Here is a 12,979-nt window from a genome sequence, read left to right on the forward strand (position 1 = left end):
CAGCTTTCCTCGAGGTGCTGGGAGTTGCCTTGGTGTTCGCTGCCAAACTTCACCAGCATCCTGCAGGGTGGATGTTCTCCAGGTTTTTTTGTTGTTGTGGTGTTTGTTTTTTTTTTTTTTTTTTTTTTTTTTTTTTTCTCCTGCTGGCGAAGGCAAGGTCTGGGCCGCTGCGGAGATCGTGGCAAGAACTGCAGCGAGCGTTTGGGGGAAGCTTTTGCCTCTTTGCTGGGTCAAAGTGCGTGACAGCTCATTCAGGGCTGGCAGCTCTGGTCCCGGGAGGGCTCTCGTGGCCTCGCCTAACTGAAGCTAATGTGTTTCGACATCTCTAATGGCCAACTGGGATACAAGTGCATCTCCAGGAAGAAAAGCAGCTTGTCTGAATGCAAAACTGCAAACCAGCTGTTGCCTCCCCAGCCGAGATGCTTGTAGGGCTCAGAGCGGGGGCTTTGGGGTCCTGCCAGGCAGCCCTCTTTGCTTCTCCTCCTCTGTCAGACCGACCTGTTCCTCCGCAACCACCTTCAGCCAGGTTTTGAAAGGAAGATGCACAGTTAAACTCCTAGAGAATTTTTTTTTGCAGGAAAACAGCAAGTTTCTTTGGTTCCGTAATGCCCAAGCATCCTCTAGGATGAGCCCATCTCCACAGAGGTACCTGGATGCCCAACTCCCATGGACACCAAATGTAATTAGATGTTTATATCTAGGCCAGGGGCTCAAGGGCCATCTGGCACCTTAATTATTCATACACACATATATAAGCACAGACAGAGTGCTCTTGATCTAGCCTGGGCCTGGGGGGAGAGTCCCGCTTATGCTGGGCTGTTTCTCATGGCCTGACAAAGCATGATCCTCTCCAGGGCTCCTTTCTGGTGCTGTGTTGCCTGTTCCTGGTGCCCTTCCCAGTGCCAAAACCTGCTCCAAAACACACCAGTGCCACCCAGTTGGGCGCTGCAGAGATCCCCGTTGAAGGCGGCTGATGCGGAGGTGGAAAAATCCAGGAGAAGAGTTCCTCCTTGGAAGGAGCGGGTCAGGAGGACCGAAATCACACTAAACGTCCATCAGGAGGGCCTGTCCCTGCAGTGATGTGGCCCAGCGATCCCCCAAGGTGTCTTTTACGCTGTGACTCATCAGCTGAGGAATTTTAATTTCTGTCTTTCGTTCCCAACTCGAGGCACCACGAGGAAGTGGTTAGGACCTTGGCAGATAGAAGTCTCTATCACTAGCTGTTTAAAGTGATGCATTTCCTCTCAAGCCGGTGGAGCTGTGCCAGGTTTAACCAGATGTAACCTCGAAGGTGAAGCTGAAATATGGAAAAATTGGTTTTTCCCCTCAGTTCTATCTTACCTAGCTGAGGAGGGATTTCTCAGCTCCTCTGTGATGCTCTGATGGATGCCATGGGACACGCAGGAGGGGAGCTGGCAAGAAGGGGTATCTGCATGGGATATGGGCGCATCTGATCCAGACTAAAGTGATGCTTTTTTTTATTGTAAACTAGGATATTCTGCTCCCCAAAGCATGCTGTGGGCTGGGCCTCCTTCCTCAATTAATTCCAACCCAGCCTCCAGAAACCTTTTGAGCGACCCTGGCCCTGGAAGTGGGATATTTCTGTAAAATGGTAACACCTTGACAGAATAGCAACTTTTCTAGGGGAAAACAGTAATGCCTGAGCTTTATCCTTTGGTGGTGTCTCCCCAGGAAAGTGGCTTGACCCAGACGAGAGCAGCGGTTGCGATAAGCCTGTCTGACAGACTCCATGTCTCCCTCAGCCGAGGCTCCTCCACGCTGGTTGATGCCGCCCCTCCTGCACATACCTTTGTATCACTTCATCTGGATGATCCACATCCACCTAATTGTGTCTGTCTTCCATATACTTTACGCTAATTATATCCACATGAGCCGAGCTCCTGTATCATTGCGGGTCTGTCTCTGATAGGCCTGTTAGGTTAACTCCATGTTGTTACATAGGACGATCTCATTTTCAGAAGCTCAACATATATTTCAAACACAATTTCTATCACTCCTAGGTCTATATTTAGACATCATCTATTTACCCACCGCTGAAAACCCACCCACAATTTCAGGAGCTTCTGTGTACCATCTCTGTCAGAAGATGATATGACGGGGAGAAATGCAGCCTAATGGACCGCTATTAAAAAAGCTGATTCAATTCTCCTTCTGTTGGATGAAGACGTTCCTGGGGAGCGATCTTATTTCCAGGGGGTGACACAGAGACGCGAGGACATTTCACTCAGAGGCACAGGGAGGGAACATTGTGCTTTCTGCTCTGCTTATTTCAAACCACTTAGGCTGTGATTATAAAACATGGCTCAGGGGGGCCGTAGCATTGCTGGGTTAAATGAAGTTCTTCCCACTGCAGTGTGGTTGCAGTTTTTCTTGCTCCTCCGGTACTGCTGGATTTCACAGAATCATAGAACGGTTCAATTCATTTGATTTTGATGCATTTTGATGGCAGCTGAAAAGAACGAACAGGAATTCTCCAGCACAGCTCCAAGAGTGTGAAATTAGGGTTTGGGGGGGGATGATTTATGGGATAGTAGGATACAGGGGCAGCGCTTCCACTGGGGATGGTGTAATCTCCCCCTGCCACAGCTTTCTCACCCTTTGAGCCTTGCTTTTTCCCCTTCTGCACTATGCACTGGCAGAGCAGGGAGAGCAGAAGAGCAAGTGCCAGAGCCCACCTGGCAGTGCTCAGGGCAGCGGGACCCTCACGACATACCCCGATTAGAGCCGCTTCTGTTCAGGGGGTCTGGCCTTCCCTGCCCTGGGGCTCACAGCGGCTCCAAACCCTTCGCCTCAGCAGACAGAAGCCAAAGCTGTTCCTTCCCGTTCCCGGCCACCTTCTCAGCTCCAGCTCCCGAGCAAAAGGTGGGAAAGCTGGCGATAAAAAGGCAAATGTATCAGCGTAACTATTTTCTGTGACGCTTCCCATGGGGATTATTGCCAATGGTTCGAAGGCCTCGAGTGAGGCAGTGAAGGGCGAGGTGTAACCGTGACATGTGGGCAGCCCTGGCCTGCTCCCCGCACCCGGGAGGGTGGGCCAGGCCCCGGGCAGACCCCGACCCGCTGGCAGCCCACAGCCCAGACGGGCTCCCGCAGCCACACAGGGACCCGCTTCCCTGTACGTCCTGGTACGGGCGCGTACAAGGAAGCAGGCGGGGGCACAACAGGCACCGCCTTGTAGGCCCAAGTTGTTGCGAGCCGCTTGAACGCTCTGTCCCTTCCCCCGCGGCCCTCCCCTCCGGTGAAGCTGAGCCCCAGCCCACCCCGACAACTTTTATTCCCCGGCCGCTGGCGCGTCCCTGCGAGCTGAGGAGACGGGAGGAGCTCACGACACCCGCAGGCTCCGCCCTGCGCCGCAGCCCAGCGCGATCTGGGCCCGCAGCCGCGACGGCACGGCCGACGCTGCCGGGGAACCGCCCTCTTTCCCCCGAGACCAATCAGAGTCAGAGTCAGCGTGACTGATCTCCGCTTTAGCCTATCCGCAAGCGCTCGGACGGCACCCAGTCAGATGCCTGGGGAGATTTTTCTCGCCCAATGATAAACGAAGAGCGGAGCTTGGGCAGCAGCCCGCGCTTCTTCGGGAGCGGCGTAGAGCTCAGCCAATCAGAGCAGCGCAGAGCAGGTTAGCAGTGACCAATGAGAAAAGGGAGAGGAGAAAGAGCAGCTCGCGAGAATTTGAGAGGGACGACGGGAACCCGCGTCTCAACGAGCGGGCCAATGGGGAAGGGCGGGGCGGGGCCGCAGCGGGACCATTATAAGTGGCAGGTAAGAAAGCCAATCAGAGGGAGGGGGTGAGGTCGGCCCAATGGCCAATGAACAGGGGAAGGCCGCCCGTGGTTGAACCACTACGATTGACAGGGAACAGTGACCAATAAGAAGGCCGCGCCCTTTCTAATCGCCCAATGAGCGAGCGGGACTGGGCGGAATGGGGGGGGAACTCTTCCCGCCCCCTCCTCGCGGGCGCGCGAGGCCGGCCGGCGGAAGGACAGCTGACCGAGCCAATCGAAGAGGGCGGCGAGCGGGAGGGGGCGGGCCTTCCGCTCGGCGGGGGAGAGGGGGTGGGGGTGACGCGTTCGGCGGCCAACGAGGGCGGCGGGCTGCAGCCGGACGGCCAATGGGCGCCGGGGGGGCGGGGCTCGCTGCCGCCGCGGCTTCCAAGATGGCGGCGGGTGCGTGAGCGCGGCGGTCAGTCAGTCGGTGAGGCCGCCGGCGGGAGCAGGGCCGGGGGCGGGAGGGGGCCCCGCTGCCCGCCGCCATGAAGGGCAAGGAGCGCTCGCCGGCCAAAGCCAAGCGTTCGCGGGGCGGCGGGGGCGGCGAGGACTCGGCGTCCTCCTCCTCGTCGGCGCGGGGCGAGCGGAGCAGCAAGAAGCCGAGCGGCTCCGGCGGCTCCAACGGCAGCGGCGGGAAAGCGGCGGCGGCGGCGGCCTCCAACGAGAGCAACAGTGGGAGCAGCCGGCGCGGCCCGCACCCCGACAAGGCCGCCCGCGCCGGCAGCCGCGAGTACGAGGCCGGGGCGGCGGCGGCGGGCGGCGGGGGCAGCCGGCACGGCTACGGCGGCGGCAAAACGGCGGAGGCGTCGCGGAGCAGCAGCAGCCGCGGCGGTGGGGGTGAGTCCCGGGCGGCGGCGGCGGCCCCGTCCTCCTCCTCCTCCTCCTCGGAGGCGGGCGGCGGCGGGGAGTACAAGACGCTGAAGATCAGCGAGCTGGGCTCGGCGCTGAGCGACGAGGCGGTGGAGGACGGGCTTTTCCACGAGTTCAAGCGCTTCGGCGACGTGAGCGTCAAAATCAGCCGCCTCCCGCCCGGCACCGGCGCTGCCGATGAGCGCGTGGCCTTCGTCAACTTCCGCCGGCCCGAGGACGCCCGCGCCGCCAAGCACGCCCGCGGCCGCCTTGTGCTCTACGACCGCCCGCTGAAGATCGAGGCCGTCTACGTCGGGGGCGGCGGGGGGAGCAGCCGGCGTCGCAGCAGCCGTTCCCCGGCACTGCTGGACAAGGAGTCTCCCTACGGCACAGCGGCTGTCGGGGTGGCGGCAGCGGCGGCGGCGGCCGTGCGGCACCCTCCGGCCGGGGCAACGCAGCGGGCGCTGTCACCCGCTGGCAGCGGCGGGGCCCTGGGTTATCGAGACTACCGGCTGCAGCAGCTCGCCCTGGGCCGCTTGCCGCCTCCGCCCCCTCTGCCCAGGGAGCTGGAGAGGGAGAGGGACTACGGGGGTTTCTACGAAGCGCGAGTGCGGCCAGCCTACGGGCTGGAGCGGGTGGCTGGCGTGGCGGCTGCTGGGGGCTTTCGTGGAGGAGGAGGGGGTGCCGGAGCCGCTGGCGAGGAGGAGATCAGCCCCGAGGATGACCAGAGGGCCAACCGCACGTTGTTCCTGGGCAACCTGGACATCACGGTCAGCGAGTCAGATTTACGGCGAGCTTTTGACCGTTTTGGGGTCATCACTGAGGTGGACATCAAAAGGCCGGGGCGCGGGCAGACCAGCACCTATGGTTTTCTTAAATTTGAGAATCTGGACATGGCACACCGGGCCAAGTTGGCCATGTCAGGGAAGGTGCTGCTGCGCAACCCCATCAAGATTGGGTATGGGAAAGCCACTCCGACTACCAGGCTCTGGGTGGGTGGCCTTGGGCCCTGGGTGCCCCTTGCTGCCCTGGCCAGGGAGTTTGATCGGTTTGGCACCATCCGCACGATCGATTACCGCAAAGGGGATTCGTGGGCTTATATCCAGTATGAGAGCTTGGATGCGGCGCAGGCAGCGTGCACCCACATGCGTGGTTTTCCCTTGGGCGGGCCAGATCGCCGGCTCCGCGTAGACTTTGCTGACACTGAGCACCGGTACCAGCAGCCCTACCTGCAGCCTCTACCCTTGCCGCCCCCTGCTCATTACGAGCTCGTGGCGGAGGCGGCTGCTTTTGGGGCTCACCGGGGAGCCCCACCTGATCCTCTTCGGGGGGCCCGGGACAGGACGCCACCGTTACTCTATAGAGACCGCGACAGAGACCTTTATCCTGACACAGAGTGGGTGCCCCCCCCACCCCCTGTACGGGATAGGAGTAATCGGGCAGTTGCCTATGACCCACTGGAAAGCCTAGAGCGCCGCCGGGATGGTTGGTCCTTGGAGCGGGACCGAGGGGAGAGGGAGTTGGGCAGTAGTAGCAGGGATCAGCCTAGGAAACGGAGACTGGCGGAGGATGGAGGCCGGCACTTGGACCGCTCTCCAGACAGCGAGCGCTCTTCTTCCTCCCGTAAGCGCCACTGTTTAGCCACGACCTCTCCACCGGACCGCAGCCCCGAGCTCCTCGGAGGGAGGGAGCGTTACAGTAGTGACCCTGAGCGCTCGTCCTCCCGCTTGCTCTTGTTGGAGCGGCCTTCGCCCATCCGGGAATCACGCAGGGGCAGCCTGGATCGGGGGCAGAACGAAAAGCGTGACCGCAAGAACTCCGCTGAACGGGAGCGGAAGCATCGTGCTTCTGTGGCCGCTGCCGCACAGGAGTGCAAAAGTCCAGCCAAAAAGGACGAGCGTGCTACGGAAGGAGGTGGCGGAGGCTCCCGCCTCAAACCTCCTCCTCAGAAACAGCAGCAGGATGGAGCGTCGCAGGCCGGGGGAGCCCCCAAGCTGTGCTTGGCTTGGCAGGGGATGCTTCTGCTGAAGAACAGCAACTTCCCGTCCAACATGCATCTGCTTCAGGGGGACCTCGGTGTTGCCAGCAGTCTCCTCGTGGAGGGAGCGACTGGTGGGAAAGTAGCTCAGCTCAAGATCACCCAACGTCTTCGTCTGGACCAGCCCAAGCTGGACGAGGTCAATCGTCGCATCAAAGTGGCGGGTCCCAACGGATACGCCATCCTTTTGGCTGTGCCTGGCGCATCAGACAACCGCTCCGCAGCCGGAGCTAGCGAGGCCGCCACCACCTCCACCCAGAGGCCACTCAGGAATCTGGTGTCCTATCTAAAGCAAAAGCAGGCTGCTGGGGTGATCAGCCTCCCTGTGGGGGGTAACAAAGACAAGGAGAACAGCGGGGTCCTGCACGCCTTTCCACCCTGCGATTTCTCCCAGCAGTTCCTGGACTCCACGGCCAAGGCGCTGGCCAAATCGGAGGACGACTATCTGGTCATGATCATTGTCCGTGGGGCGTCCTAAGGCCCTCGTGTTCTCTGTACCCAACCCTGCCTACTCCTCCACACAGCCCCTCCAGCGTGTGCCAGGTGCTATGGGATACAGCCTTAGCCAGCCCTGTCGTTATTTTAAATTAGATCTTTGTTTGTAGGTGACTTTCCCTGCCCGTTTTTCTGTTACTACATTTTTCTATAAAGTTAGGACCCAGGAAGGTTGGTTAGTCATTAGCGTGAATAGGATATTTTGAAAATCCCCTGTCAGTGGGGACAGCAGGGAGGCTAGGCCTGCTTTGATTTACAGAAAAAAAAAAAAGAAAAAAAAAAAAAAAAAAAAAGAAAAAAAAGAGGAAAAAAAACTGGGAGGGGGGTGTGCGTTGTGGAAAGAACAAACTCCCGTCTTCTTAATTTTGATTCGTGTCCTTTTTTCATTTCATGTATTTTAAAGCGAGTTCAATAGCTCATCCTCGATAGAGTTTCAAACCTAAAAGACCAGATTTAAAGCACTCAGTTGAAATGGAAAACCACAGACGTACTAGCGGACTGGTGTCAACTCATTTTTTCGAGTCCTTGAAATTCTGTGATGGCCTCAGGCCAGCGGCCCTTTGGCACGCGTGATCCCTTTCCTCGGGAGCCTGAACGGTTTCCCTTTGAGTTGCACGGCTCAAGGTTGATGTCTTTCAGGTGACCAGCACCTGCTCTCGGGTACACTGCAGAACATTGAATTCCTTTATTGGGTGTTTGATAATTTCATCCAGCCCCTCAAAATGCATGCACTGAAGGTATGCTTTTTTAACAGGTGTATTTCTCCTATTTCTCTGAGTTCTGTTGTATCCCATATATGCACTTTGGGTTTGTAGCAGTGACAATGTTGGGTAAATAGCTGAGGACTTTGTTACAAACCGTGAATGTCTTGTGCTTACTCTGGTATGCAAGAAACAAGGAGGTGCTTTAAGAATAACTTTAGTTATATTGTGGTTTTTTGTTTTTACTGCCTTTTTTTCAAAGAGTTGCAGGTACAGTGGGGTCTGGTTCCACAGTGCAAACTCTGAGCAAGTGTGCTTCTCTCCAGAGATGGTTTTAATTCTGTGATAATTTAATTACATAAAAGTTCTCATTAACATTTTACCTCTTTGTTAATAGCAAGAAACTGCTGTCTGCTAGGGACTTTTCAGGTACAGTACAGTGGGCATTACATGAGGTTTATCATTTTATAGGCATTTGGAGTAAAGTGGTTTTTGGCATCTTGGATAAGTCTTAAAAGTAGTCTGGGATGCTGAGGTTTGAGCTCTTGTTCCTGTAATTCTAAGAGAAAACAGTTTGCGTGCTTTTTTTTTTTTTTTTTTTCCCCAAAAAACTTGGTTCATTTTCTCTTAATGTTTTTTTGCCCACTCCTTGGGCACTTTTTTTACCCGCTGTCTTGGCCACCTTGCTAATGCAGGCATTTAGGAGGTGAGAAGGGATTAAGATCCCTGTTGTTTGGCTTAACAACCGAAAGGATGGTGCAGCTAGCTTCTGAACTGAAGCGTAAATCTGACTGTTTTCTACTTACAGGCCCCAAAATTGTAATCTTGCACTTAAACCCAGAATGTAATCTTGCACTTAGCCACATTTTCAGAGGCTTGGGCAACGTAAACGCGATGCTGCTTTGCTCGGTCAGTCCTCTGATACGTTCCTTGGGCAACTGGTGCAGGGACAAGTTGATTTCTGTTTCAACTTCCGCCGCAAAAATTGAGTTCAAAATGCGGAATCGGTTGCGAGTAGCAGGTGAAGGAGAAAATATCTTGAATGTATTTTACGGGCACAACAGTTCTGAAGCGTGACTGTAGTTGCTTGAGAGTCGCTGTCAAAAATATGAACCTCTAATACCCGCTTTACAGAACCACTCGTCAGAGAGTGCTTTGGTTTGCGTGGGCTTTGATTTCCTTTATCTGACCGGAATGAGTAGATGTAATATCCCAAGCATCGCGATGATCTGAGAACTTGAATGTGGCCACATAATCTTGAAAAAACGGATGGTTTTGTTTTTATAGCTACTTTTCTTTCTGAATAGAAACATCGAAGCCTCATTTAATGCTTTTAAATGTTTGAGGGTAAAATCCAGGATTTCTGGGTTGTCCTTCAGCGTGAATGTAATAGATGGCAGAATTCAGCTGTTCATCTTCCTATTAACAATGAGAATATTTTGAAATGACACCGATAACGCAAATAACTGTGTTTTAAAAGATACAGCGTATTTATCACTTATTGCAAAGAATGTCTGTTTTAATTCTAGCAGGTGTCTGTTGCGTGTCAGCAAGTAACCAACACTGCTGCTAACTCCCTTGAAGTGCTGCTTGCATTTAGGGAGAGTTTTCTCCTTGCATCTGACTTGAGTCATTTGCAAGCGCAGAGTTTTAAAGGAAAGAAACTTGAACTGCAGGGAATTCAAATCTGCCCAAAAATTAGGAAAAAAAAAAAAAAAAAAAAAAAAAAGAAGAAAAGAGAAGCACTAATGTTGTTTGTGTTCAACACTTACATGTGCTGAGAACGGTGTTTGTTACGCTGATATGCAGTAGGCACCTGTTTATAAAACCCATAAAACTTGGGGTCAACATAGCTTGTCAAAGCAAACTCAGTGTGGGAACCCTTTTGGAAAGAGCATCCTAGGTGCACTTCCATATTTTTTTTTTCCTTGTAAAATAGCGGTGGTTATACCTGCCACGGGCTTTTATGAGTCAAAGTTGTGCTGCGCTGGAGGGTAATAAGGAACAGGCGAGGCTGAATTTGACTCCAGGTTTTCTGGTTCCTTATTTAATGGAGTACCTGCTTCTTTAAATCTGGTTTATTTGTGGTTGCTGCTCTGTTTTGTAAGCAAGGATTTTTAACACCCTTTGAGGGTTCTTAATGTCAAAACATAGTTGACTGGCAACGTTGGGGGTTTTTTGCTGGCACTTAAGTTCACGTGCTGCCATCAAGGCTGGTACAGCTTGGTCGGCTGTGCTTTTCTTCTAGGTTCTGAAGTGTGCACCATTGGAGTAACTGTCCACTCAAAGTTGTCTTGGCCAGGGCTGAACACGAGTAGAAGTCCGTGTGTAATACCACTTCTGTATAGAGCAAAACAGATGTAGCAGACTTTAGCTCTCTCGTCGTGTTTGGCATTACGTTGCTCTAGCGAGAGCTCAGTATTTCTTCTAAACGTTGTGTGCAGTTGATGTTCCTATATTTCATTAGTTTATTGAATTAGCATGGAAAAAGGATGTCCTTTTCCTGAATCATTTCATAGTTGTGCTTTATGCTTTGGGGAAAGAACCTCAAATGACTCATACTTTTGTTTTAAGATTTTTAGTATTTTGTTGGGTTTGATTGTTGGTTGTGTTTTGTTGTTGGTTTTGGGTTTTTGTTTTTTGGTTGTATTTTTTTTTTTTTAATTGGAAACTTTATGCAACTTCCTTGGCTGCCGGCCAGTGGCTTTGTTTGCTCCCATCTAGCGTACAGCCTGCTGTACGCTGGGGCTGCAGCGTGAGCACTGAGGTTACCCTCAAATCCAGAGGTTTCAGGCCCCTTGGTTACAAATACCGACGCATCCTTGTAAGCATTGTCGAGAGAGAAGGGCATTCTGTGCCAGGCAGACAAATCTTCCCCTCTCTCTTTGGTTTTTGTTCTTTGGTGGTAGTTTGGTTGGTTGTTTTTTTTTTTTGGTTTGTTTTTTTTTTTTTGTCTGTTTGTTTTTTTAACAAGGATGTTAAAGGATTGAAATGTTTTGGTAACAACTTGCTCAGCCCCCCTGTGGAGAGCGGAGAAGAGTTTTAGATTTCTTGCATTGGCTGGGGGAACCATCTGGTTGATGGTAACTGAGGTGAAAGGCCTTAAGTATTAATGGGGAGGAGGAGTGAATCAAAATTGTGAAGACAGGTTCAAAAACTCTGAGGACTCAGGGAAAAATGGCTTGGAAAATCATAGTTCCTGGCTTTTAAGAAAAACAGTGTTGAGGGCAGTACTCCTGGGGAGTCTGCTGTATGCTTGTTGAACAGAAACAAGAGTGGAAGAAATAATTGCCGTGTGATTGAGCTTTTGGGGTTCTTTCCCCTTCGTCTGCCCCTTTATTACTTTCTGCAGATAGCACCGAAGGACAGATATTCCAATGATTTTATAAACGAAATGATGAGGTGACTTTTGTATCGGGCTTAAAGCAGACCATATGGTTCAGAGAATGCTTAATTGAATATTCAACTTCATACAGTTTTAATTGTGTGAAAACGATGGATGAGAAATACTACTTGAATAGTAACAACTTTAAATTATATTAGGTGTGTCTTTGATTTGACCTTTCCTTTAGTATTGGAGTTGTCCGCTGTTAGAATTGCGCAGCAAAATGAGAACAAAAGAGAAACGTGTTAACACTACATTTCACGTTTTTGTTGATCAGTTGCCTTCAGGAAATGGTCTTTGAGGAAAGTCAACCCAATTACCAATAATTTGGTTGGTTTTTCTCATGGTTATTTTCGTGCGTCCCGTTAACTGTTACTGAAAGTTGAATAATCAGCAGTACTGTAAGTCTAGTTTAACCTTGGTCCAAAAAGAAGCCCTGCACTACTTGTTATGCATCTATACATAGAAGGTGACTTCATTTCAAGGTTTCGTGCCCGTGGGTGGTATTGGTGCTTTTTGAAGTCCAAGTAGAATATTCAGAAAGGCCTTGTAGCTCTTTATGTTCATCTGTATAATGTAGGGAGGGGGAAAAACAAAAACAAACAAAACCCTGTTGTATACATTTGTATTGAAATAACATTTTCTTTCCTCCTGCAAGCAAAGCTGGTGGACTGCAGAAGACAACCGCATAGGATACCAAGCTCTAATGGACCTTTGGGAAGAGAAGCTGTGGCTTATGTGGAATTTACATGGGCCTCTCGATGGAAGAAAGCTTATCTGTTTAGTATTTGTGCATTTTACTAAAATGGCAGCTTTAAAAAAAAAAAAAAAAGTTGTGTATCTGCTATTGTGATGCCAATGCCCGTGTTTTAAGTGGAAAAAAAAATGACCTCTTTGCTTTGTGCTGTGTACACAAGATTGCTGGAAAAGTAAAGGAATACCCTTTTTATGGCTCACACAGCTTAAAAGTAGCTGTCACTCAAACATGCGCTCACAGTTGAGCTGATTTTGTTTCATTCTAAATAAATTGTTTCTTTTGAGGAAAATGGTTTTTCTGCCTGGAAGTGAATTGACGACAAACGTTTTGACCCCTTTGTTTGCAGCGGAGGGGTTACTTGCTGCTGCTGCTCAATGTTTGATCTGATAGTTGTGGGTCTTGAGCAAGAAGCAGGGAGAACCGACACTTTCGCGTTGACCATCCTGGTGTACCAAATCTGAAGAAATCTAGTTGATTGTCTTGCTGTGGCACCCCCTTTGTTTGCAGTGAAAAAGGGGGTCACTTGCTGCTTTACTCCTCACCTTGACGGGGAAGCGGTGCTGATGCTGGCATGCAAGAAGCAGGGAAGCACCACCCTGCATCTCAGAACGGTGTACAAGTCTGGGGCTTCGCTGGTTTGAAGAGCTGGAGTTCCTGAATTTTAAGTTTCTGATTTATTTTGTTCACCCAACATGTTTGGCTTTAGTTTTGATTATTTTTTTTTTTTTTAATTTCGAAGAAAAAAAGTTTGAGATTGCGTTGAATCTTGCACGTAAACCTTTGCAACCAAATTGCCAAAAGAAAAAAGAGAAATGAGTCCTTAAAAGTGTTTAAATGCTGTTAATAAAGCCATTCCTGACATACGTGAGGCGCTCCTCCATCTCCAGGGGCTTTTCAGCAGTTATGGGTTTAGTGCTGAATGGATGAAGAGTTCCCGAGAGCGATAGAGTCGGTAATTTAAAACCT

At 51.5% G+C, this 12,979-nt stretch overlaps 1 protein-coding gene across 1 annotated transcript; it reads left to right on the forward strand.

Annotated features, from left to right (window-relative positions):
* The first annotated feature begins 3,676 nt into the window (after positions 1 to 3,676).
* On the forward strand, positions 3,677 to 12,306 carry RBM15 (RNA binding motif protein 15). The gene has a single exon (XM_080367881.1). The coding sequence runs from the start codon at positions 4,274 to 4,276 to the stop codon at positions 7,151 to 7,153; it is 2,880 nt and encodes a 959-aa protein (XP_080224007.1). The 5' UTR covers positions 3,677 to 4,273; the 3' UTR covers positions 7,154 to 12,306.
* The last annotated feature ends 673 nt before the right edge of the window (positions 12,307 to 12,979 follow it).

Source organism: Falco punctatus (assembly GCF_963210335.1).
Source record: "Falco punctatus genome assembly, chromosome: 17".
NCBI lineage: Eukaryota > Metazoa > Chordata > Aves > Falconiformes > Falconidae > Falco > Falco punctatus.

Coding starts and splice junctions, on each gene's coding strand:
- RBM15 (XM_080367881.1), top strand. CDS start 4,274: ATGAAGGGCAAGGAGCGCTCGCCGGCCAAAGCCAAGCGTTCGCGGGGC.